The sequence below is a fragment of the Citrus sinensis genome, chromosome 2, assembly GCF_022201045.2.
Source record: "Citrus sinensis cultivar Valencia sweet orange chromosome 2, DVS_A1.0, whole genome shotgun sequence".
Taxonomy (NCBI): Eukaryota; Viridiplantae; Streptophyta; class Magnoliopsida; order Sapindales; family Rutaceae; genus Citrus; species Citrus sinensis.
In genome coordinates, this window is record NC_068557.1 from 24664970 (window position 1) to 24692752 (window position 27783).

The following is a 27783-nucleotide window of genomic DNA, read 5'->3' on the forward strand; positions in this document are numbered from 1 at the left end:
GGAGTGTGCAAAATAGTAAGATACTTTAACAATTGATTTCGTGCATCATCCACACGCCTTTTAATACAAAATTATTATTATTTTTTTTGTTTTTTTTTGAGAAGAAAGTAAATCTTTCCATTGAAAACAACACTAAACCAGTACATTCATCACCTCTGTTAGAATAGAATCTAACCAGACATGAGGCACATTTGCTCCCACAATATATTTTGCTAGGAGAATGAGCACAAACATTACAGGTTCTAGGGATATGATTGATAATTACATTAAAAAACTCTCTTTTTTGGCTTTGAATCTCTTCAATTATCCACCAAAATTATCTTTATTAAAACCAAATTTAAATGAGAAAGTTTGACTGATCCAATGTAAATATGATCGATATTTTTCTTCGCAGGGTAACTTGTCAGGTTGTCTAGAGAAGCGATTAAAAACACGTAATAATTAAAGGACAAGAAAATGAATGAATACAACAAATGAGAAACACGCAGAAGCAGTTTCGCCTAACCTTGCCCAATCCCCCATTAGCCATTACCAAACAAAACATAACTCTTCAAGTGTCCAAATGGCAAATGGGCATGTTTCACACGTGGGACTGCGTACAATCGGGACCCATTATTTGGCGAAACCGAAGTTGATCACATCCACTGACACATGTAATGATCAGATTATCATGGTAACAAGTGACAACTCCGACATCAAAATCGGATTTGTTAGAATCTTCCCCCTGCTTCAAAGGACGACTTTACGTCAACAGTTTTTTTCTTTTTTAAAAGAAAATATAAAACATATATACTGAGTAGACTCTGTGTATAAAACATTTTCTTATAAATATACTGAGTAGACTGTGTGTGTGTCTATGTATAATCATTTTTTAATAAGGGTATCAATATAAAAAAATAAAACTTTTGGTTATCATTGTAAATATAAATATTAAAAAGAACGCTCTTTAGACTGAAAAAAAAAATTGTTTTTGGTGATGCCTTTATTTGTATTGATAATATTTACTAGTGTAATAATTGTCCACATCAAATGACTATTCAGACTAAAAAAATACCAATTATACTCTAAATAGAAACAAAGGAATAAAATATGATATTGATTGATTAAAAAATTGGAGCCATTCTCTTCAACATGCGTGGTTAGACTCGTCCAACCAAATTGCACCATAATTCGATGGATTCAAGTGCTTCATGACGCCCTTAGTTTGAGTAGGAGGGTAGGACCTATCAATTGTTCACCCTTGATTCCATAAGTGCGTGCCACTTGGACAAAAGAGAAAGCGTTACATGACAGATCACCACCAAACAGTTGATCCCATTTGAAAAAAAAAAAAAAATTCAATTGTGACATTTGGCACTGAAAACCAAGGTCACATATGGTTGATGATCCATCACAAACATTGCCATCAATACAATATTAAATTATTATGCAAGAAAATGGATTATTCATTCAATTTTGTTCACATCTATTACCCAATCTTTTAATTATGGTATTAATTAAAAGAAAATAAACATAAATAAATCAAAATGTGTACAGGGATGAACACAAAATTAATCGACAAAAACTCGATCGATAATTGATGTGAGTTATTGTTATTGAAAATACAGAACAATTGATTCCCAAAAAAAAAAATAATGGCAATAAACAGACCATGATTCATGAGAAGCAAATTTATTGAACAATTAATTAGTAGGTAACAACTAACAACGTACTTACAATTTGCTTCTGTTAAAAGTTGAGCTTTCCAATTAGAAATACTCATTACATGCAGAAGGAGATCTCTCGGCTGATGGAGTATCGATATCAGATTCAGATTATGACTATTTCCAAAGAGCCAAGAGACCTAAAATTCCTGAAGCAACCAAAAGTGGCAAACTTGAAGGAATTTTTTTGCTAGCACCGTTGAAATCACTGTCGACAGGGTACAAGTTCCCCGGGGGACCGGTGATGTAGATAAACGATGGTGGCGGTGGCGGCGGGCAGTATTGCGATGGCGGCTTTTTCGGAGCCGGTGGTGCTGGTGGCGGCAGAGCAGGTGGAGGCGGCGGGTATGGCGGCGGCGGCGACGGCGATGGCGGTGGAGGACTTTGAGTGCATGATGGGGTGCACTTTATGCCTTGATCGCCTGTGGACTCATCTAGCTTTCTTGATTCCAAGCCGTTGACCGGATGATAAACAATAGCAGCAAGAAGACTGAATATTGTAAGCACTTTTAGAGGGGAGAAAAGGCACTTTTGAATCGACATATTGTGGTGTTTTTGCCGGAGTTTTGATTGTTAAGATGTGAATGTGGTTGCGTCTTGCTATGTGGGCTTTGGTTTGTTTTGTGAGTTGGGAGAGTGAATTTGAAGGAAAAGTAATGCGTGTGTTAAAAGCAATTCAATTTGCTTCGTTATTAAGTGCATGGGGGAGCGGGGGACTGAAAAAGAGCTTTTGGGTAGAAGTGATTTTGGGTAGTAAGAGTTTATAGAAGGCAAAGTAGACTAAAAAGAGTCGTGTTTTTAAGGACTTCTTTGCTAGGGTAGCCCTTCCCTGGCCCTGCCTTGCTCGAGAAGGGAATCACGATTCATCTGATTGGCCCAAATTTTTGGACCCCACCATGCACCCTCAACACTCTTTGATTACACAATTAATTGTTTCTTCTAGTCGCCATTATTTTTATTGAAAAATCCGGCCACTTTCAATGCCGTGACGATTTAATTAGATCAAATAATCATGTTGTTTTCTTATCGTGGAGTTTTGATTGATATATATATATATAGCCAAAGTTGATTGTGTTGCATGTGATTGTTTTCGATTTTTGCTTCCATTATAGAGAATATACAATTATTGTTTTCCCTTTTTATATCTTAGAAGGTAAATTATGGTATTTGAATCTTGAAGAAAGCTACGTATGCATATTGGAATCTACCTACCTTGCAATGACAATTGTTGAAGTTATACCTTTCGTATAAATAGAGAATTTCGAACAGTCTAAAAACGAAAAATCAGCTGTTCTCTACATGAAATGTTAGGAACTTTGTATGTAATTATTGAACCAAAAACCGTGGCAAGATAATTGAAAGCACTTAAATAAACATGGGAATTCCGATTGTAGAAAACTTTTGAATGGGATGGTTATTTATAAAATGGGTTAGGTTATTTCAACTAATTTTTTTAACACAAATTTAAATGTATATGATAATAAGATATAATTGAATCAGTACTTAATGAAATAACACACATTTCACAATATAGTGCTCAAAATTCAATCTAGGGATGACAATTTTTTCCGATGGGATGTGATCCCGCAGAATGCCATTCCATTTGGGACAGGATTGTGACATATTTTTGTTCTATAAAAAAATATTTCAATCTAATTCATATAAGATGATATATTAAATTAAAATTGACCAATCAATCAATCCATAAATTGTATTGGGCAACTTGTTCATCCTTCATACGAAATAAACCATCTGAATTCGCTTGGTTTTGTACCCAAAAATGCCATGACCACATGCTGATTGACATTTATCAAAATGTAGAGATTTCACAGCAACAAGGAGGACACATGATGTTAGTTTTTTTTTTTTTAAAAAAAAAAATTATAATGTATTAGTGGCATCACTTTGTTAATTAATATAATACTTGATTTCCTATTTCAACAGTTTAGACTCGAAGATATTTTTGGAGAGAAAATATACCTCCGTCAAACAGTTCCAGGGTTGCGAAATCTTGAACTCTCTAGAGATGTAAACTCTAACACTCAATTTACAGTATATTATTCAAACGAATTCAGGGCCTTCAATTACGGTTATAATTGGGTTCCTTTATCCCGGCATTTTCTAGAGAACGTTTCAAATGTTATGAATATCTTTCAGAAAATTTCTACCAAATTCTAAGCAATTGAATATTGCCAGAGACTATAAAGTGCATCAAAATGCCAAATCCATGAATCTGAAGTTACAATTTGGTCATGACTTTGAAATCGTCACCAATCAATTTGGGACACAAATTCAAGTTCTTTGACTGTGGACTTTGGACTATAGTTGCTTAGATGGTTATCACTTGGACTCACAACTATTTAGAGGGCTTTGATAAGGATGACCTGGAATTCGATTTCACATTGGATAAGTATTGTATTTGATAGAAGTCAATGAATGATTACTTGTGCCGAACGGTCATAAATTTCCTATGCACAGGATAACAACAATTTATTGAAATGATGCACTACCTCTATTAGGAGTTTTTACAACTTTCTCCACCACAAAATTGAGCAAGTAGAATTGACACGTGGGACATGAAGTTTAAGGATTTTGACGTTAACCAAGATATAACAAGGAAAAAAATAAAATTATACCAAAAGGGAATAGTAATAGTTGTTGAAGATTAAAAAAAAAAAAGAAAAAGAAAAAAGAAAAAGTTGGGTCAACTTGGAAAGTTTACTTTTAACTAATTTGCACCATACATCAATTAGTTGGGCACTTATTGCTGAAGAAATAGAAAAGAGGGAATTTTTTTTTTTTTTTTTGGGAACAAAAGAGGGTAAAAAAAGTTAAGATTACGAAATTCAATAACATCTAACAATCGGGGCACCGTCCCATTTTCTTGAAGCATCTTCCGCCCATTTTCTTAATTTTCATCATAATCATCACAACCTTAGATATAAACTAATCCCCTGCTTTACTTTTGGAAACTTCGTACTTTAAAATATTGTTGACGTTTTATGTTCTTGAATCCAATTCACTTGATATCAATGATTAAAGTGCTAAATTTTTATATATTGAGCAATATCAGCAGACACATGGTAATGTAATTGTAGTAGTTTACCTAATTGATAAGATCTCAATTATAATAGTACGTGGCAAGTAGTTGTAATAAAGCAATCCCTACGTGCCAATGATTGAATCAACACTGTTTCAAGAATGATTATATATTATAAGTGGTTGTTGTTGAGTGTGTATGTTACATTAATTGTAACATAGCATTTGTCATATTATAATATATAAAACGGGTGGCATTTCAACAATGAGCATTTCTTGGGCCTTATTTGGCAACTCGACTTTCGAAAAAACAACAAGAGGATGCTATTATAATTGTGGGAAAAATCGTGTAAAAGGCTTGGCCCGATGGGCTCTAGCACTGCAAACAAGAGCCCAGCAGACAGGGCGCCCTTGGGCGAGGTCCGGCCTGCTTGATCCTCTATCCCAACGTTTTGAAAGGCTGAATCAATCTTGTTTAAATTAGGGTCAGCAATTTACAGGCTTGGACCAGACATTTTCAAGTCCCCATCCAAGTCCATTAGATAAGAAATGTAAGAGATGGATCTAGACCGAACTTAAACTTTTAGTTATTTTTTTAATTTTTTTAAAAATCATTATAAACTTAAAATGAGTTAATAATAATTAAATTGTTATAATTAATAATGAATTAAAAAAATAAATATTTTAAAATAAAATAATTTATAAAAAATAAAATAAATAAACATTTACATATTTAATTTTTTAGTAATATATTCTCTAATTTAAGCACTCTTAACTAATAAATGTTCAATAAAAAAATAGTATTATAACTTTAAATTTTTTTAATTTATTATTGATAAATACATTAAAAATTTGGGTTTAATTTTTTTATCTTTCCATTATTTTAAAAAATTTAATTTATTATTCTAATTTATAAATTTATTTTTTAAAAAAATAAAAGACTCAGACCTAACCTAGGCTTTTTTTTCACTAAACTCTAGTGCAGAAAATGAGCAGTGAATCACAAGGCTTCTGTTTCCGTTCTTGGTTTGGGGAGCTTTCGGTCTCATGTGCGAAATCCGAACCAAAACCCATAGGAATAGGCCGGACCCGTACAGACTTAACCGGTGCGGGCTTTTTGTTTAAATTCTTTCACAATGGATGGGGAATCAGCAATAAATGAGTCATGTAAGTATCTTTGGTCTCTTGATACCAATAAATAGTTGGCTCCACTGATAATGAAGTCCCCTTAAATAATTTAATTAAATTTACTCTCCAGTTCGAGTCACAGAAAAATCATCTTTGTTGGAAGAACTTGTATCTCCTCATTCGAGCATAGACTTCTAATCTAAATTGTGGTATGAACTTAAAAGTGCCCAACTGTCTTTGCTCTCCTGATGATATGATTATCCAAGGGTTTCAGAGATACTGGGACTCGGAAACAAAAAAGAACAGTGAAGATCTAATATCCGAATTACAAAATCCCAAATCCACCTCTCCTTTCTGCTTAATTATATGATTATCGAAGGGTTTCAGAGACACTTGGACTGGGAAACAAAAAAGAACAAATGAAGGAACTAAAATCCAAATTATATTACAAAAACCGAAATCGACACTTCTACACGTTCTATTGTCTCACAAATGATAACGTACATTACTCCCACACGATGTTTTTGTTTATTCGATTGAAAAATGAAATCAAGCCAAGGCTTGTCCATGCAGACTCCCCAGAACAGCATGCCAAAGCGCTCAGCACCAACTCAAAGCGCCAAATCCCCGAAAGAAGGACATCAGAGGCAAAGACGTTTCCCACAAAATGTGATGGTCTCCACACCAAAAACAATCAGAGCAAAAATCAGAGGCTCACTGCTCGTTTTCATGTTCAAATCTTGCATCCACTGTTTGAATCCAAATGGATTCTTTTATCTGCAAAAACCACTTGCTCCATAGAACTGCCACCCTGGAAAAGCACCAAATTGTGCATTTCTATTATTGTCTATTAAATTCGTATTCCACTGTGTACTCTCCAAGGAGCAGGAATCATCAGCAACTGGGTATCCGCAGAACCACGAGGACTGCTCAAATTCTTGTGCCATTTCCATGAACATTGTTTGCAGCTCCTCCATGCTGTAGCTTTTTTCCTGTGTTCGAAGCAGAAGAAGAATTAGTAGCCAGCCAACAATCCAAATATTCAGGAATCCATCAATTCCCTCAAAAACCAAACTTGGAAAAAAAGGGTTAAAAATCTTAACACGATTGAAACAGGAAGCAGAAAGTGCTCAAACTTCAATACTAGTTAACCGATTTAGATTTTCATGATCACCTACAGCTGATTAAATGAAGTAAATTTCTTCTAGCTTCTGACTTGGGAGTAAAAACAAATTGTCAAGAAGGTTGCGTGCATACCTCTTTCCTCGCCTCAGCCATTAGAGACAGCATTTCTTGCACAAAATCTGAAAATCCCTGAAATAAACACAATCAATTACAGAATTGTTAGTTAAATGTTAAGTAAATTAAATGTTACATAAGCAGAGTAGATAATAATATGATTTCCAAAGCACTCACCTCTTCCTCTTCTTCTTCAGGGTCATATAACCCAGCATCATATAGTGTCCTCTTCCTCTCATCTGACAAAACTATATTCCCGCAAAAGAAAGGAAGTAAGTTACATTTTACATTTACAATTACATCCTCAGATTAAAGATAAAACAGAACTGCAATGCAAAATTGGACGCAAAGGCTATGACAAGATCAAATCGTGATAACTGCAAACGACACTTACCAGAATAGGCTTCTTGAATTTCCTGGAATTTAACCTTGGCTTTACCCAACAAAGATGGAGTCTTTGTCCACCGATCAGGATGCCATTGCTATACAAACACGGACACAATCCACATACAGTCAGCATTAGTTTCATTTATGCAACTCTTCATTATTCAGCATTAATTATTGAACTTCTTTCAAAGACTTTTACAAATTGCCTCTGCTGAATGTTTACTTACCATAGCAAGCTTGCGATAAGCGCGCCTTATTTCTTCAACAGAAGAGTGCACACTCACACCCAGAACGCTGTAATAAGATGGCTGCACTTTCCTTTCACTCTCTGCCTCCATATTTCATAATTTGTGTTCAGCTTCAAACATCAAAAGCGTGGCGGTTATGAATGCTACTCGCGGCTCAAAAGCTTCGTATATATATTTGGTGTTCGTTATGGCGGTTTGGTTTGGAGAAGCAAAATATCTGCTTCTATTGGTGGCTTCGATGACTTATCCCGAATGTTCCAGACCTATTTTCTTGTCTTAGCGTGTTAGCGCGAGAGACATTTCGTGGGTTCTCAAGATAGATATTTTGCTTGGAGGCTTCTCGGGACTTGCGAAGATAAGTGAAATGTGGGGACCGGAGGCTTTTTTGTGGAAATGGACGGTGATGCTGAGGTGGGCTTTATTTTCTGATGGGAACAGAAGGGTGACACGTGTGATATTGTTGCTTTTGCATGGACGAGGTGTCGGATTTATAAATGATTAAGCTGTTTAATTCCTTTTGTTGATCGAATGAAAGATTCTTAATGCACGTGAAATTAATTTTTTTTAAAATACTAATATATTACAATGAGAACTCTATTAATATTTACAATTATTTGATACTCTCTTTCATAATTCTAGTATGGCACAACACAAACAACAACTCTCATTTAATATTAGAGAGAAATCTATTCTACTCCCAAAGCGGAGAGCCAAATAAATTTCATTAGAAGGAGAGGGACTTGAACTCATGTGCCCAAGATTATTGGGCACATGATTTGCCAATGAATTACAAGCCATTTATAAATAAGAAAATAATTATACTTATCAAGAAGAATAGTTTGGTAAGCTCAAGTGGCTAGAGCCACTCCCTCACAAATGCGAGGAAAATAGTTCGAGCCTTTGCAGACGCATTGTAGGAATTTAATTTAAATTTCCTTCCTTAGAGCCTTAGAACTTGAGTGAATGCAATCTTTCTCCCAGGATGGGAATTGAGCGTCCCTCGAATATTTGAGAGGGTAAAAAAATCTGAGCGGTGCCATATCAGAGTTGATGTAAATTGGTCTCAGTAATTTGTATGGTATAAATATGATGAGTAATAGTTCTTCAAAAAAAAAAAAAAAAGAATAGTTTGGTAATAAATTATTGGGTGAGACTCTTTTTATTTATATAGTGCGATCATTACATAATCGTTCATGCATGTTGTTATTGATTAAAGGCCACCGTGGGAATTTAAGATTGTAGTAATTAATAAAATAAGTTATTTTTAATGTACAAATGAAATAAATTATTAATTAAAAAAATAGTTTTATATTTGATAAATTATATTATTCTAGCTGTTGGGAGTTTAAGAAAATGAAATATATGTATTATAAAGTATTATTTTATTATATAATGATAAAAATAGACCAAGTTTAAATTATCTTTATTTATACATTAAGATTTATAGAAGAATCAGACATAGTTGACATTCTATTAAAATATTAAGATTATAATATGAATTTAAAAAATTGTAACACCTTATTTAATAAATTAGCTTAGAAGTTGATGTCAAAATTAAAAAAAAATAATTATATATAATATAAACAGCTTATAATCTTAAAAGCTCAATTACAAATGCCTCTTAATATAGGCATCCCCTAATAATTGAAAATTTTGCAGAGTATGATTTTGATCGTGGTGCCAGCTTATCTTATTGAATTGATGAAATTATCTTATCATAAATATGTCACAGGGCGATTTACACATATGAGAATTTTGTATTTACCACGCCAACTATGATACAAACTAAATTTACCATTCTAATAATATGTAGATCAGTTGACGAATGTATAAATATTAAATATTGTATCAATATCCTTTTTTTAATGGGAATGCTTGAGTAAGTTAAAAGATTTCCCCTGGTTCTATAACTCTTACGGAAACAGGAAAATTATTACTTTGTGCTATAAATATGTGACTATACAACGAAAAATTATAATTTTCAGAAAAATCAAAAGACGTTATTTTTTTTTAAAAAAAATTATTAAATAAGAAAAATATTGTGATTCTACGTAAGCAATTAACAATAGCATCATCCCAAAATAATCTAACAATAATAATAACAACACTAGCAACGAAATTTAAGAGTTTTTGGCCAAAGCAGCAAGGTATTAAAAATTTCATTCTCACATTCGAAACCAAACCCAACCCCTTTGACAAGAAATCTCTATTTGTTTTTAATTTTTTTTGTTTTTGTTTTTTTGTTTTTCTTGTCAAAGGAGTTTAGTTTGGGCTTTAATTAATAAATAAAAAAAAAAAAAAACCACTCGGGCTTCTTAAATCGGCTGTGCGTCGTTCAAGCTCGTAGATAACTTCGATCATGGCTTTCATCAATTCAGAATCCACCAAATCCCTTGCGTTGAGTCTGTTTTTGTTCCTGATACTTGTCGGCCCAACGCCGTCATTCGCCCGAACCCCACACGTTATCAATTTCCGCTCACTGAATCTCTACCCAGAGGGTCTGACGTGGGACCCATCAGCCCAGCACTTCGTCGTCGGCTCTCAGCACCATCGCACAATCCACTCCGTCTCCGATGCCGCCGTCGTCGAAACCCTTATCTCCGACCCAACTCTTCCCGAAAACGCCACCATTTTGGGTCTCGCCATCGACTCAATCCACAACCGCCTCCTCGCCCTCGTTCACTCTGCCGCGCCCCTTCCTCCCTTCAATGCCCTCGCCGCATACGACCTCCGATCGCGCCGCCGCGTCTTCCTGTCTCTACTCGACGACGAAACCCCTGGTGTCATAACCATCAAGCGCCACGTGGCGAACGACGTGGCTGTGGATTTCAATGGGAACGCTTACGTCACGAACTCCGCCGGAAACTTCATCTGGAAGGTGGACAAAGACGGCGAGGCCTCGGTCTTCTCGAGATCTCCTGTTTTCAGCGAGAGTCCCTTGGCGGTTGACCCCGACGCGCCGTTTAGCGAGTGTGGATTAAACGGGATAGCTTACGTGAGCAAGGGGTATTTGCTCGTGGTGCAATCCAATACGGGCAAGATGTTTAAGGTCAACGCGGATGACGGGTTGGCTAGGCGGGTTTTGTTGACCGAGGATTTGGTTTGGGCCGACGGTATAGCCGTTAGAAGCGACGGCGTCGTTTTGGTGGTGTCTCATCACACGTTGTGGTTTATTAAGTCTCACGATAGTTGGGCCGAGGGAGTAGTGTATGACAAAACTGCCCTTAATCAGGAAAAGTTTGCTACATCGGTGACGGTGGGAGGGGAGGATAGGGCGTATGTGTTATATGGGCGTGTGATGGAGGGTCTTTTGGGGAATTCGGGAAGAGAGGAGTTTAGTATAGAGGAAGTGAGATCAAAGAAAGAGAATGAGGAGGAGAATGTTTGGGTGTTCGTTTTGCTCGGATTGGGTTTGGCTTATTTCTTGTTTTGGAGGTTCCAAATGAGCAAACTTGTAAGAGATATCAATAAAAAGACTAATTGAGCTTTTGTTTTGCATGTAAAAGACTTTTTGCTTTTGGCATTGAGACTTTTAGGCGGGTTTGTCCTATAATTGTTCAGTTATTTGTAATTTTATGATTTTGATTGCTTTGGAGCGAGAGTTTCTGTTGTCTTTCTATTCAATGGTGTCTGTAGTCTCACTTGCTCGTTATCAATATATGGTAACTGTGAAGACACCGATCCATTGAGATTGATTCTGTAACACTTGATGATGAAGAAACCAGGTGAATACTTTACAAATATGGTCAACACTGTGTTTTGACCGGAGATGAAGGCACAAGGAAAACGCTTTTAAGAAAAATGGTGGAATCAATCGTAAGGTTAGTCGATATGGTCTACGTAATGATCAATTCCAGAAAGCCAAACCAGAATTCTAGTGAATAGTGATAGAGTAGGGACAAATATGAAATGTTAACAGTAGTAGCTTAAAAACTGAACTGGAGACAGTGGCCTTGATGTCGGGGTTTTGGCGGTTTGCAAAACTAGAATGCTGATCCAAAAATTCATTGTCACAGCCTCATAGCGAGCATTTGGATAAAGTCTGTAGTCAACAATGAAAAATCATTCAAACTTCAAAACATTAGAAAGGAGAATTTGATGAAATGGCGAACTGTTTTCCCACTAGGGAAGGATTGTTTCCACCACAGGACCAACTTAGCCTTGTTTAGGATTCATGGGAGGTGGTAGTGCTGGGGGCGTTATCCTGTTCTCTGTCTTTGGCTTTGATACCCCAGCTTCCTCCCTAAGCTTCTCAAGTTTCTCCACGATTTTTTTCTTCCTCTCAAGTTTCCCAACGCGGGCCTCGGCAGGTTCTGCTGAGAAAAAAGAGAGCGCACTCACAACTTCAGCCGTCATATATAGCATTGCATCTCTTCGGGGAATAGAAATGCGTTTTTGTGCTTGCAAATTCTGCTCTTGCTTCCTTCTCACCTGCCAGCAGCAAAAGGAAATGGTGTTCTTTAAGACTGCAGTCCGGTAAAAGGAAATGTATAATTATTTTCCTTTTTTCCCTAATCTTTTCAGATTTCACATCAAATTTTAAAATTTCAAAGCTCTATGCCCATATACTAAAACTTAACCAGCAAAAGAAAATATTTGAAAAATTTTGGTAGAGCCTAAGCTGAACTTGCAAAAAAGTACAGAGTTTGATTTATAGAAATCACTAATATTTCCAGAGAAGGCATTGGTCTGCTAGTACCACAAGTCTGTTGCAGAATCAGACATTAATTCCAGTAAAGTCAGAAAATTGGGCTATTCCATACTGTTCTTCTCATAAATAACTGTTAAATTTCAACATTTGACATGTATAAATGAACCCAATGCACAATTGAATTTCCACGGTGCATGATGCAAATCTATATTTGAAAATATTTACATCCTCTACCACAACTAGCTAATGGACTAGTCTTTACATACATTCTAACTTGCCAATTAACAAAGTTTAAGTTAAGATCAACTCTCCGGAAACTCGTATGGAGGGACTCTGTAAAGCAAGACAAACTTGCAAAAAATCAAAATGGGTGTTGTTGTACTATTGTTTCCCAAGCCAAGAACAATAGTCAAAATTGGAACACAATTCAGACTTTGGAGTTTTGGAGATAACTCACATAAACAGCAAAGTGTGTATAGAGTTTTACACTAGGTTCTAGTAGTACTACACAGAAAATGTTTCCAGAAACACCGCAATCAAGGGCATTTCTCGATCCCTTCTGTTTCCCATGTTTCCGATGACAACAAATCCATAACCCCAAGAGGCTCAAAGCCTCAAACACAAAATGCTTTTGTCAGTTAACATAAATAACTTGCTATGAAATCCGATTACAGCCAAACTAAAACAAAAACTAAATTAAATCTGACTGTTCAATTAGTGTTTAATCAAATTAGTAAAGCTGTTGAAGCTTAAGCTTACGAGGATGACAAGGTTGAAATCTTTTTAAAATATAACAATTTAATTACTTCAATCACTGGGCATTCAAGATTAGAATAGTGGGTTGAGCTTATATTTCCGAGGCAACACACAGAAACTGATTACAAAGCTAAAAAATTTCCAACTTTGAACCTGAAGAGCAACAGCTCGTGTCCTTGTTGACAACATTTCCGGCCCTTTAGCCAGTAACTCCATTTCACCGGGTACCGGGGGAACTGGGACCGCCATCAGCTTCGAATGAGCGTATGCCATCTATCTCCGTGAATAATTCCTAGTTAGATCAACGTCAACGAGCTTAATTTAGCAGTTAGCACACTCCGGAGCCGATTAAGAGCAAGAATGTTCTCCTTCTCATCAATTTTATCTTTTTTATTTTATCTTTTGGGTTTAAACTCCACATGGACGGGAGAGGATGGGCTCATCTGGGCCGGGCGAAGTGCTTTGCAATGAGTTTTGCTGTTCGTACCCCCCTTGATAAAAAATCCTTGATCTAATCTCTTATGTTTTGGTTGAGCTGTTTGTTATTTTATTAACACCCTTCATTATTCTCATAAAACTCCCTATTCCATAAAACTCCATATTCTATTATGATTATAATTAAAGAAAATAAAAATAAAATAACCTATAAATATGTACTCCCAATTCGATAGGTGTATAAATATTGTGTGATTCGCAAAAAATGGATAATTTTGAATTTCTAATTATAGTTTCTTGTTTTGAGTAAATAATAAAGAAATTAATTAATCTATTTAACTCAAATTCCTATAATATGAGCCGGTAGCCCATTGTTGAACCCATTTGAAAGCGTGGGTAGTAGGAGTACCAATAGCGATATGACTTCATTCCTCCTCCAGTCTTAAAAATTGAGTGAAGATAGATTTCTCTCTCACTAATGTGGGTAGAGTAGATTTTTCTTCAAAATTTATAAAAATAGAGATTTGAACTGTGCTAGATTTTATTGATCGATATACACAGCTATTAGGATGGTGGTTATATAAAGAACCCAAAGAACATACAATAAGTTAAAACACTTTACTTATTAAGAGTGTCTTGGAGGTTTTTGATGTATAATATAGCCATGCCTTTATATAGGCAATCAAAAACCAGTTACATGTTTGAATTTTAACAAATAAATTCCACTAACCTTTTGGAAGTTATGTATTCAAATCTAAACATGTTTTTATATCGTCTCTTGTAATTAGAAAGCAATGATAATGAATAAGCTAAGCGAATCCCCCAATTATGGCAATATAGGTATTCTTTTCTTTTCAGTCTTTCAGTTTCATATGTACGTTAAGCTTTCGTAAAACTTAAATACTTTCCTCATTAAAATTAATTATGACACGCTAGAGTTGGTTTCCACATAGGAGTATTAATAACAATATTTTGAAAATATTTAGATATATTATATAGATGTAGGTTAACTATTACTCTTAGATTAATTAGTGAATGCAAGTATTAGAAGTTTTAGACAATAAAACATACATAGAATTTTACATGGTTCAAATGACAATTCTATCCATGAGGCCAAGCCCCGATGTTAAGTAATTCACTAAGTATAGGAAGACTACAATATTGAATTCTTACATAACTTCATACTCTCTCTTACTTTTGCCATCACTTTAGTTGAATCAACTTAACAACAAGCACCAATGGGCGTTTGATCCAGTGGGAGAACCCTTGCACTTACAATAATGAGTGCAAGGGTTCGAGCCTCCATAAAAACATTTATGAAGCTTATTTACAATCCTCCCTCAATTATTAAATAATTGAGTAGAGCCAGTCTATTCCTCACGAAATATGAGTAGAGTGGACAGCTCTCGAATATTTGAGAAGGTTTGAAGAATTTGGGTAGCGCTTCAGAGGAGTACATGCCACGAAGAAGGTCCCAATTGTAGAATCTATTTGTAAATATTAATTGTAATACCTACAGTCCTGTATAACAGTATTAAAAAAAAAAAAACTTAACAACGAGCACCACTCATTTTCTTATTTATAACCTTGATGTGAAATTCCTTCACTATTAAAAATAACCCCTTCTCCCACATAGACCAATCAACAAAAAAAAGTCTAACAATAGATTGAGAGAAATATAAAACATGAAAACTAAAACTCCATGCGTAATTACGGTAAGTACTGTTCATCACGACATTGTGCTAATACTATTTACCTACACTGTTTATGTAATATTCATTTGCACTAAATTCTAATTCTCTACTTGTGGGGAACCATACCCTGTTTATTAGAAATAATTATATTCTTAAAACAAGTCATAGTGGAGTTCATATTCCTAGCCCCAACATACACGCGCATAATTCATAATCCTAGTGACAGAGCAAAACTGAGTTGATTCAACTTACAACATGAGTGTGAGGTAAAATGGACAATTCTCGAAGATAAAGATAATGAAGTCATTATTAATAATTAACAAAATGTCATTTGCTAAGGACATGCGCTCGATGAATAGTTTAAAATAATTTTCTTGATTAAGCCGTTAAAATAGCATTTACTGCATTTGCATGTGATACACAGAACTTGTAAATAAGTAGAACTTATGAAGCTTTCAATTCATAATGCTAAAAAATTATAGTGAAACATTTCGTTCAATTAATATATTGTTTATTTTCTTCGAGTAGATTCTTTTCTTTCAATGTATTCTCATATGTTAATTTCATCAAATGCAATACACATGTCCGTTAATATAGTTTAGTTTTTCGATTATTTTTTCTAGATTAGATGAGAAATTAGTATGCTTGACCCTCTGTACAGAGTAATTCAAAGCTTTGTCAACCAAACAATTACACCCAACCTTAAAGTCTAAAGGGGAATTTACCCCAAGTATAGATGAATGGATGATAGACTTTAGTTCAGTCCTTTTTTTAGCACTGCTTCCTCAAAAAGCACCTACACATTTAACCTAACTCATGAATCAAAATTTATTATTGATACAAATTTTTGTTCAATGAATAGTAACCCATTTTTATTTCCAAATTTCTTCTATATCAAGTTTGTTGGCCAAATTTCTCTTTAAGGTGAGGGTCTATGATTACATGTCTTTTTTTAATAAATTATTCAACAATAAAAAATGGTCAAAGGGTGCCAGAGTTATTGGCGGTAACCCTTTGACACTTAAATTATCCTTTAGTAAATTATCATTTAGTACTCAATTTATACAAAGAGAGAGAGAGAGAGAGTTTAGAGGGAAATAAACAACATTTTTGTACTTTTTTTTTAACCTTTAGAGTATGATGTCTTTGCATTTGTTTAGGTATCTTGAAGCATGAGGTGGAGGAGTTATCGTGACATATGACATTATTGTCATGACAATGGTCCACAAGATCCATGCATAATGACATCTATCAACATGTGTCAAGTCTTATTCATGACAAATCTTCATAGTCACTTGTGCTGATTTTTTTGGCACTTGAACTTGACTTTGTCTCTTATATTGGTTCCTTATTAAGAGATTTGGATTTGCGACATATCTCCCATAAGAGAATTTTTGTAAAGTCTTTTCTCATAGGCATCTAGAATATTTTATAAGTAATTGGTTCTAGTTGATTTTTATAGAGAATGGCCCTAGAACATTTTTAACAAGATTTTCCTATAAACAGTTTCTTTAGAATGTTTGCCCATAAACAATTCACATAAAGTGTTTGCCTATTGACACATTCAAATGTGTAGAATATATGTTCACCCGTAGGCTCAACCCGTAGAATTTGTATTTGCCCGTTGGCTCATTCAGTAAAATGTTTGTTTGCCCAATAGACTTATCCTATAGAATGTTTACTTGCCTAAAGGCCCATTTCATATAATAATTATTTGCCCATAATCTCATTCGGTACAATGTTTGTCTGTCTATAAGCACATTCTTTAGAATGTTTATTTGCCCGTAGGCTCATTCTAATGTATGTTTGCGTCGTAGGCTCGTAGAATGTTCATTTGCTTGTAGGTCTATTATGTAGAGTTATCATTTGCCTATAGGCACATTCCATAAAATATTTGTTTGCTTATAGGTTCATTCTGTAGATTTTTTTTGTAATTCCTAGGCTATTTTTATAGAAAATAAATATAGGTTATTTTTTATATTATTATACCTTGGTATTTTGTCAAAGACTCGCTCTTTGGGCATTTCACTTAAAAGTGTTTTCTAAGTATTTAGATCATTCTTTATAAAGAATGAACCTAGGACATTCTTTGTAGGATTAATCTTTGACACTTTGCCGAATACTTGCCCTTTGGGCATTTTACTAAGATTATTTTCTAAGTACCTATGTATTTTTGTTAATAAATAGACTTATATCATTCTTTGAAGAATTACGCTTTTGGCGCTTTGTCAAAGATACACTCTTTTGGCATTTTACTTAAAAATATTTTCTTAGCATCTAAGTCATTTTTTGTAAAGATTAGACCTAATAAAGAATGGATTTAGGTCATTCTTTATAGAATTATGGTTTTGGCATTTTGTTGAGTACCTGCACCTTCGACATTTTACATAGAAGTATTTTTTTAAGTACTTAGGTTATTTTTTTGTTAAAGAATGACTTAAGTTTATAGGTGATTGATGCTAAAAAGTGTACATTTAGTAAGGATAAAATTATCAGTTTTTCACTTACAGTGTTAATTAATACGCTCATTGTTCGTAAATTATCTTAACACTCCCCAAATATATTTATGTTAAATTAATTTGTAACACGTTAATATTAATTTGCAGATAAATTTCAAAAATAAGGAGGGATTAGAGCTGAAAGCAGAAGATAAAGAAGTTTGATTGTATTAATATAAAAGTCAAAAAAAAAATTGAAAAGTGTGCCTGAGCCACTTATCAGGATGGGCAAGTGGCTGCCACCATCCACTTGCTTATCCCTTTAATTATTAAAAGTAATAAGATAATAATAAATTAAATAAGAATAGAAGGAACGAAGGTGGCTGGGAGCCGGGAGAAAACAAAGTGAAGTTGAGGAATTTCTTTCTTTTTTTTTCTTTTCTTGTTTTCTAGTGTAATCAATTTCATTATAATATATTTCAAAAGTTTGTCAAATAAAAAGAGTGTTTTATTTTCTTTCAATATGAGTGACTAATTTTACTAAGCTGAGGTGAAGGGTGAAGCTCAAGGTTTTCAAATTATTAAATTAATTACTTTCTCAATTGAGTTTTAAGTTTATTTTATTATTTTCTAGTTATTTTTATGTCATGTTAATTTATAGATTTCCTTGGATTTGTATGGTATTTTGACATAATATCAACACATTAATATAGTTGTGGCACATTAAGTACTTGATGTCATATTTATCCACACATATAGTTAGCTCAGAATTAAATGATATAATAATTAATTGGTAAAAGTGAGGCAAAATATAAAAATGTGAGAGTATTAAAATTATAGTTTGAATACTGAGAGTGGATCTCGTAACCTTAGCATAATTTTAAATTGATTCATAGTAATTTCTTTTCCCGCAATTAATTTTCTTTATTTAAAAAATTGACTACTAGATTTTAATTTCATGTGGTTCGACCCCGGACTCACCAGGTTATATTATAACTAGACACTTTTATACTTGGGAATAATAACATTTTTGAGTTGTGTCAATGGGTAGATCTAGTTAAGGCTCAGGAGGAGCTTCAACCCTTCTACACCATTATTTTTTTTCTTTTAAATGTACCCTAAGTCCCTTTTAAAAGAGTTAAACAAAAAGAGTTTGAATATATCTTTTACATGATAAAATACTTGTAGTTTAGTAGTAGAGTATTATTTGGTAGTTTTGGAGACTTGAGTTGAAAACTCAATAGTCATATAATTTTGATTTTTTGGATATTTGGTGGAGATTACTTAAAAACAAAAAAGACTTTCATAAACATGGTCACAATGAGGTCTAACATTTAAAATAAATAATTTATTACCATTATTTTTTCAAATCTAAGAGAAAGTAATAGAATTTGAGTTTTTGAAACTTTAATAATACTCAAGTGGATGGTAAAAAAGAATAATAGGTGCCCAAAATTAAATTAGAATTTTTTGAACTAACCCCCTAATTTAAGTGTCCCCTCTACTTGTAGTTTAGTGGCAGGAGTATTATTTAGTAGTTTTGGAGACTTGCGTTTAAAACTTAGTAACCATATAATTTTGTTTTTTAAGATATTTGATGGAGATTACTTTTTTTAAAAATACTTTCATAAATGTGGTCACAACGAGGTCTAACATTTAAAACAAATAATTTATTACTATTATTTTTTAACATTTAAGAGAAAGTAATAGAATTTGAGTTTTTGAGACTTTGATTATACTCAAGTGGGTGGTAAAATAATAATAGGTGGCTAAAATTAAATTAGAAAATTTTGAACTAAGCCCCCCAATTTAAGAGCCCCCCCCCCCCCCCCCCAAGTTATTTTTAGTAAAGAGTAAACTTAAGTAATTCTTTATAGGATTACGCTTGTGGCGCTTTATCGAAGGTTTGTTCTTTGAGCATTTTACTTAAAAAATATTTTTTACATATCTATATTATTCTTTATAAAAAATGGACTTAGATAATTCTTTGTAAAGAATTTACCTAAATCACTCTTTGTAGAATTACACCTTTGATGCTTTGTCAAGAAATTACTTTTTGAGCATTTTACTTAAAAATATTTTATAGGTACCTAAGTCATTCTTTGTAAAGATTTGACTTATGTCATTATTTGTAGAATTACGCTTTTGACGCTTTATCAAAAACTTGCTAAATGACCGCTTTACTTAAAAATATTTTTTAAATGTTTTGGTCATTTTTTATTAAAAAAAAAGGGACTAGGTCTTTTTTTTTTAATCTCATCTTTACTCATGAAAAACAAACATAAAATAATTTCATGCAGAAAGATTTTATTAGGCTATATTTTTTGTGGGCTCCTATACTTCATAACAGTTCTAAGGTTCTAAAATCTAAGTTTCATAAAAAAAAAAAAATAGTCAAAGTGTGAATTTATTATCTAATATTAGGGTTTCTTTATCATGATGAAGACACAAGGTAATTGTAATTGGTCATAAAGAGGCAACGAAAAGTGCATCATCTCGTCACATGCATGATAAATAGTGTGAATTTGTACAACAACTAATAATTTTAGTTTTTTTTAGAAGCCCAGAAGAGGGCGCACGCACCTCGAGTCACCAATATTCCAACTCGTTGTCATGAATAACTAACGTGGAGCTTGTCCAACCTGTGCACTGAACTTGTTTACTTGTGGGGGGAAAAATAAAGAAAAAAGAAAGAAAGAAAGCGACCGTACACTATTCTTTGAACATATCTTTTACCTTTGCATCATTAATTTTGAATCAGAGAAAGAGAGAGTCGTTATACCTGGGTGCATGCATCCTCGTTATAATCGATTCCTGCGTGACTGGTTGTCGCATAATGTGATATATTGTGTTGTGTGTTTGAAACATTGAAAGTGGAGTAGGGTGTTGAGTTCCATGCAAACCCTTGTCAAATGAAGAGTCCCCTGCTTATACCTCACATTCGTTGTCTGTTCGACCTCAGAATTCTACTATATTAGAACTATTTCATTGTTGTTAATTTGATAACTAACCAGTTTATTATTTTTTATTCTCCAAATTAAGATTAACGATAAAAGTTACAAAAATGATATCAAAATTCTACTCCAAAAGAACGTGTTTCGGGAATTGGATCATAGGTAAAGGATGAAAGGATCTGAATGAAGTCTAGAGAGGCCAGATATTAGTAGTAAATACACGTGCCATGCTGAGACGGCTACGATGGAAAAGCGTTTTGTGTAGGAAAAACTTAACGCGTAAACCTAACACGAAACTCAAACCTACCACACACTTCACTGTTTGTGGCATTCTAGCATTAATGGTATATTTTGTCACGGTAGTAATGGTATATTTTGTCACGGTAGTAGGTACCAAGATCCTAAAAACAAAAATCATTGGGTTCTTTGATCATGCCCTTTCCTAGTTCCTCCAGATCCGCATCTTTTAAAATAATGACATTCATACATGAAAATATATAATAATAATAATAATAATAACCATAATAATAGAATTATATTTTTATTTAGTGCTACCGAATTCAACTTACAGAAAGATGCTCTAAGAGTATTTCCAACATAGAAATTACCTAAAAGAAAAAGTAATTTAAGTTTTTTTTTAAATTATTATTTTAACCCAAAAAAAAGTTTCTTGAACTATTGCAGATGATGCATGAGAGTGTTAGTGTCTAATCGAATTGATCTATTATTCTATTGTATTGGCCTTTTAAAGCGGAGAAGGTCTTTGATGCAATTAGAATTTTGCTCTTCATTCATTCACTATTTATCACATGTAAATGTGTATTATTTTAATTAGTTGAATCATACCCATCAAAGAATGAATTAAAAAAAGAAAAATACTCTAAAAGCACTCAAAAACTTTCCTTTTGAGCAACATAAAATAATCGACAATTAAAGGCACATGCTAAGCTGTAAGTAAGTAATTAATATATAAGCCAGAACAGCTCTCTTCTTAAATATGGCAGCAAAGGTTCTCATTCTACAATGTATCCAACACCTTGGTGCATATACAACAATTTGGCAAAGAAAGATGTTCAAATTCAACGGTATTATTTATTTTAATCTCTATGAAATAAACCCTTAGAGAGAATTAATACAGGATGAAGGATGACAAAAAGAGCATGAAGAACCCCCAGATTTAAGGAAGGAAGATTCAAGCGACGATAGACTTTATATAGTTATTTATCAATTTGCAAATCATACACATCACCATGTTTCTATCCTAGATGCTTGTTAAAATCAAACCGTACCCAATTTAAACCACAGAACGAAATAAATCTTTTTTCTTTTATTGGGTATTGAACGAGGATAAAAAGAAATTTGTTTCCGATGCAAAGAGAAAGTGTTATAATTAAATAGATTGAAAAAAAAAAGAAAAAGGTCCAGCTAGTTTAGAGTTCGATGAGAAACATCAGGTCCTGAAAAAGGTGTCAGTCTGATGCAAAATTTTAATTGAAAAAGAAAAAAAGAAGTAAAAGATTTTGTACATACGCAGAAACAATTTTATCATATCACAACTTAATTCTTATCAGTTATCATATCTTTCTACTTTTTTAGAGCACCTGAAAGTTAGATGTAAAGCTGTAACTTACAACTTGCAGAAAACACAAACGTTATTGATCTATATGTATCTATCTATGCTTTTAAATGTTTACACCTAACTAACAGGCTAACTTGTTTATTTATATACATATTTATATATTTGCACAGGCATCCGCATGCACACATGTAATTTCTTACTTTAGATGTAGATTCAAGGAAGAGCGTTTTCCTAGAAGAGAAATTTATGATTCTAATTGTGATGAATTTCAGAGGTGCGATCGAGTGAGCTAGTTTGAAGCTGATTGATCTAAAAAGACTTTGGAAATTGATAATATCTAAATATGATCTAAGAAGATTTTAGGAATTGATACAATATGATCTAAAAAGATTTTAATTAGGTCATAGATTATATCTAATTAACTGGGGGTTTTTTCATAAGGTCTAACAACATATGTATGTTCAAGGTCGAACAGACAACGAGGCAAAGGTTAACTCGCAAAAGACTGCTCACTTGACAAGCATAGCATGGAATCCACTCACCCGTTGATTGATTATTCAAATCCTCTCATCCAATTTTTTATATGCGTATAGTTCTATCATATGTGAAAACCCACCTGAAAACAACAAAAACGAAAAAAAAAAATATAGTGAAACTAAGCTCTCTAAATCAAGCTTAAATAAAGTTAATTAAAACAATTAAAGCTGGAGATTATCAAAATATAAGAACGCAAGGAAATGAAGAATAAGAATATACCAATTAGTATTAGTTCTCTTTGGCCACAGTTATTCGAAAACCATGTAGCTGGTTTTGTGTGTTTTGTGCAAAGGGAACAAGGTAGATTATATAGCGATAAGATGAAGAAAAGGCTTGATGTGTTTGAGTATGTGTCCTTTTTTGTATGAATCTGATACATTTGGCTTAGCTCGTGAGACGCTTTGACTAGCTGGTGACACACATACATGACACCAACGGTGCATATGCATTATGCAATTCCCTTTAACAACCTCCTCAGTAAATTGAGAATAAAAACTAAATGAAAATTAAAAATTAATTTTATGTGTCTATTGATAGAGAAAGAGAAAGAGAGAGAGAGTATATGAAAATGAAATTAAGAGAGAGAGTGATTAAGACTCAGATTTGAAAATGAGCAGGTTAGCTGTGCTCGTGTGATTCCGAAAATAAAATGTTGTGTCCAACCTCACATGATCCTAATCCCATCTACCATCCGCTACTCTTTTTCTTTCTTCCAATCGTTTTTGTATATACTGTTACACAAACAAAATATTTTTCTTTCAAAAAAAAAAAATTGTTAATAGGTTAATTGCGCACAGCTCGAGTATTTGAACCCAAAATTTACTTTCACATTATATTATATACAGAACCCCCCCCCCCCCTTTTGTTTTATCTACTGTTACACAAACACAATATATGGAAGCTCTCGACCTCACGTGCATGATTCATACTTAAAATTTAAGTTATGCATTGAGGGTCACCTCTAACTTAAATTCTTTGTTCATGAACTATTCTTAACGGACGTGAGATATTTTCAACTTACACATAAATATGATTCAATCCTATATGGAAGAAGTTGTCCGAAATCGGAAGTTCCTAATTAATTAATTGAGGGTTAACTCAAACTTCTATTTTTTGTCTATAAATTATTTTTTATCTAGAATACTTTTCATATGACACATTGCCGCATGGGGATCAGGGTGCTCCTAACCAACCACAATCCTCTCCTGAATTTCCTCAAGATACACGCTTTTAAATACAATTTTAAACCAAAATTTTCAACCATTAGGTTAGATCGAAATGAAGAGTTAAGATTAGATGACATGAGTTATTAATCTCATTAATATTTTTCTCTTTACTCTCTTTAATGTTTAAAATTCTCTTTCTTTTTTATTTAAAATTTTCTCTTTTCTCTCTCCTATAAATTTATAAATGAAATAATTAAAACCATCAAAATTAGTTTATTTACATAATCTTTGGATGCAAAGAGAATGTGGTTGATGCATGTGAGTCGCCGTAGGATAATAATGAGTTTTGTTCACTTCTAGTTTTCAAGGACATGAATAAGTTTCATCAAACAAAAAATTATACGTTCAGGTGCCTGTGCATTTCTCTTACATAATGACGAAATGGAACCATTATTAAGCTTGCTTGAAAGAAGAAATTGGGTTTCTGAATAATGAGCAATCTTACTGAAAGTCTGAATGAATTAAACGAGTGTTTTGAGACTCTTTTATAACAAGTCTAAATATCATGAATTTATTAAAATAGACAAATCCAAAACATAATATGATAATCAAATTTTCCTAATCAAAATAAGAAAAGAAAAACAAACGGTACTCAAATCCGAATTAAAAAAAAAACACTAAAAGAGTCAGGAAAAATAGAAAAAAAAATCTTAAAACTAAGAAACAACCAGGAAAGAAGCAGAATTTCTGTCTCAACCATAGGACAGAACAACTTAAGTGGTTTTGAATTTTGTTCATCTCGTCGTGAGATTCGATACGATATATTTTATGCCAAAAACGGTCACTTGTAGCTCGAGTTATGGTAGGGATGTCAAATAAATCCAAATCTGGCCTGGATCCGCAAAGATCCAAATCCGGATGCAAGTGCATCCGGAAAACCGAATATCCGGATCCGGATAAATTTTATTTTAAATTATAAATTAAATTTAAAAAATTAATAAAAATAAATGTTATTTGTGGATTTATTATGTTGTTGTATATTATTCATGTTGAATTATTAATTGGTGGATTATGATTGAATTTTATTTGATATTATTAAGTAAATTATTGAATTTTATTTTAAATTAAAAATTAAATAAAAAATCAAAAATTAAATTTTATTTTTGGATTTATGATGTTGTTGTACCTTATTCATGTTGAATTATTAATTGTTGGATTGTGATTGAATTTTATTTGATATTATGAGGTAAATTATTGAATTTTATTTTAAATTAAAAATGAAATAAAAAAATGAAAATTAAATTTTATTTGTAGATTTATGAGATTATTTGTATGTTATTTATGTTGAATTATTTATTGTTAAATTATGATTGGACTTTATTTGATATTATTAAGTAAATTATTGAATTTTTAAATTATAAATTATAAATTTAATGTTTAATTTTTAATTTTTGAGGATCCAGATATCGGGAATATCCGCCCGCATCTGGATCCGCATCTTTTTTTACGGATCCGGATGCGGATTTGGATGTAAAATTATTAATCCTGATACTGATCCGGATGCATCTACGTTCGGATCCGGATCCGGATTTTGCCAACTCTAAGTTATGGCCTCCGAAAGGTACCTTACTCGCGACACACATACCTTACACCACATAAACATGATAATTTCAACTTTTTATCTGAATAAATACCAACATTTAAATTGATAAATAGAGGTTGAAATTCATCGTAAATGTATAACAATAATATACGTAATTTTAGATTTTTACCTGAACAAATACTGGCAACACAAAATTTGTTAATTATTTAATTTTGATGGTTTTCATTTCACTAATATATAGGAGAGAGAAAATTATAAGAAAATTTTAAATAAAAAAGGAGAATTAAATATAAAAAAGAGAAGAAAGAAAAATGTTAATGAAATTAATAAGTCATGTCATCTAATATTGACCTTTATTTCAATTTAATCTAGTGGTTGAAAAATTATATTTAAACTTATGTTCAAAAGTATATGTATGCATATGTGTGTGTATTGATTTAAATTATTTTTATATTCTCTACTCCTTTTTTTTTTCCCGGTCAAGGTCATACCACCTACAGTACCAACAACAGCAAACTATATGACAAGTATAGAGATCTCACTATTGCGACCAGTGGCTATCCGAGGCACATACAAGTAGAAATTGCTCGTTGGCTATTTGTTTCCATCTTTAATATTTTAATTTATAAATTCTTATAAATCTATGTGAATATCACGTAGAGCTCATGAGTCCTTTTTAATATGTCAAATCACAGGAACAAAATGTTAATTTACTATGGCTCCTAATTGTTAATAATTTTGAGACAAACTAAAATACACAATGCGACAAGACAACGGCAAAAACGATCGATCGATTGTGCATTATGCTAAAGACAAACAACAAGCGTCCAAGTGTGATGTGAATTCTGCCTTTAGCTTGACATGTGTTGTCTATCAACCTTAGGATTAAAATATGTGGTTTCCATGCCGTGATATCTTGATTATCAAATATCAACCTCCTATTACATGTGTTTCTATTCAATGGTCTGGAATATGATTTTCATGTTGGACCTTTAATTAGTTAAATTAATTAATTGATGTTACCATTGCTACTTAAAGACTCCTAGTCTTACATTAATTTCTAATTCAAGAAAAAGGACAAATAGTGCGTGCAATAATTAATAATCACATGAAAAAGCATAAATATAAAAGTCTTCTTTAGTTGCGGTTCTAGACCTCCGTGTAACAAATGGATAGGAATTTTTCTTCTTTATTGGAAATTATATGAGTAAATAAAATCCCACAGATAAGAGCAGATTTTTCTGAGCCGCAAAACTGCAAAAGCAAACAAGAAGGAGATGCTAATTAATTCTCAGCATCGACTCGACATTCGTGGAAACATAAGTTGTCGTTTTTAGTTGGAGATGACGGGTTGTGGATTGAAGACGTGCACCAACCTCGGCTGATAATCTCAACTACCACACCCCCATTATATTATATTTTTTCGCTAACCACTTTTGATGTATTGTACTTTATTCTGCCGACTCTGTAATCTTTTGATTGGATTAATCGGTACCTTTCTTTTTTTTTTTCCCCCTTAATTTTAAAAAAATGGAGATGTCTAGTCTTCCAAATAATTGTGGAATTAATTTCTTATTGTAGGCTTAATTCAGTGGGCCTCATTTATATACTTTCAATTTGAGCTTTGTTGGCATATTTATACTGCTTTGAAATTGGTTGCTACTATATATAATATTAAAAAAAAAATTAATCCTCAGAAAACTAATCATGATTATTCAATATGCAGGCAAAAATTTCCTAAGTTTTAGAAGTTGTTTATAGTAAACAAGACGTTCGTGTGGTCTTTTTTTAAATATATTTTTAATTTGATACTAAGTTTTCAAGAACGTTTCTTGCATTTTCCGTACCTGGTTTATTGGAATAGTACGAACATCCTAAAAATAGTATTTTGAAATTTATGTTATGTATTATATATATGATGCAATATTCATTAAGTGAATAGTATGATAATATAGTATAACTTTGTTAAATTAGTACTTTATGAGAGACCAAAGTCTAGTTCCAGTAGTTAGAGTGGTTTTCTTAAGACTCAAGTACAAGGTTCAAACTTCACTAATGTGCGTGTGTGAATTAAAAGTTTAATACTTGATAAAGCAATAATCTCTATTAAATAATTGTTTTTGTTGGTCTCCGCTTGAGACCAACATAGTAAATTAATAATTTGATAAATTTATTAGATAATAAAATTTTAAAAAATCTTATTTTTGCATAGAACCAATTAATACA

The 27783-nt window shown here is 32.8% G+C and overlaps 4 protein-coding genes, 1 long non-coding RNA gene and 1 other non-coding gene across 6 annotated transcripts; 1 reads left to right on the forward strand and 5 right to left on the reverse strand.

Moving 5' to 3' along the window:
* Positions 1 to 1655: 1655 nt before the first annotated feature.
* On the reverse strand, positions 1656 to 2542 carry LOC102629807 (sulfated surface glycoprotein 185-like). The gene has a single exon (XM_006469100.4). The coding sequence runs from the start codon at positions 2244 to 2246 to the stop codon at positions 1821 to 1823; it is 426 nt and encodes a 141-aa protein (XP_006469163.1). The 5' UTR covers positions 2247 to 2542; the 3' UTR covers positions 1656 to 1820.
* A 3653-nt stretch (positions 2543 to 6195) lies between these two features.
* Positions 6196 to 8003, reverse strand: LOC102629527 (hypothetical protein). Its single transcript, XM_006469099.4, has 5 exons — positions 7724 to 8003; positions 7504 to 7591; positions 7287 to 7357; positions 7128 to 7184; positions 6196 to 6862 (listed from the first exon to the last, which is right to left on the reverse strand). Exons 1-5 carry the CDS (start codon positions 7832 to 7834, stop codon positions 6644 to 6646), a joined length of 546 nt encoding a protein of 181 aa, XP_006469162.1. The 5' UTR covers positions 7835 to 8003; the 3' UTR covers positions 6196 to 6643.
* Positions 8004 to 9832: 1829 nt separating this feature from the next.
* On the forward strand, positions 9833 to 11343 carry LOC102629240 (uncharacterized). The gene has a single exon (XM_006469098.4). It carries the CDS (start codon positions 10104 to 10106, stop codon positions 11226 to 11228), a length of 1125 nt encoding a protein of 374 aa, XP_006469161.1. The 5' UTR covers positions 9833 to 10103; the 3' UTR covers positions 11229 to 11343.
* Positions 11344 to 11703: 360 nt separating this feature from the next.
* Positions 11704 to 13528, reverse strand: LOC102628958 (uncharacterized). The gene is made up of 2 exons (XM_006469097.4): positions 13305 to 13528; positions 11704 to 12175 (listed from the first exon to the last, which is right to left on the reverse strand). Exons 1-2 carry the CDS (start codon positions 13422 to 13424, stop codon positions 11900 to 11902), a joined length of 396 nt encoding a protein of 131 aa, XP_006469160.1. The 5' UTR covers positions 13425 to 13528; the 3' UTR covers positions 11704 to 11899.
* An 8095-nt stretch (positions 13529 to 21623) lies between these two features.
* Positions 21624 to 23241, reverse strand: LOC102628789 (uncharacterized). Its single transcript, XR_003063725.2, has 2 exons — positions 23008 to 23241; positions 21624 to 22867 (listed from the first exon to the last, which is right to left on the reverse strand). It is a non-coding gene; the product is annotated as an uncharacterized LOC102628789 (long non-coding RNA).
* On the reverse strand, positions 22702 to 22778 carry MIR858 (microRNA MIR858). The gene has a single exon (NR_161543.1). It is a non-coding gene; the product is annotated as a microRNA MIR858 (primary transcript).
* Positions 23242 to 27783: the final 4542 nt, after the last annotated feature.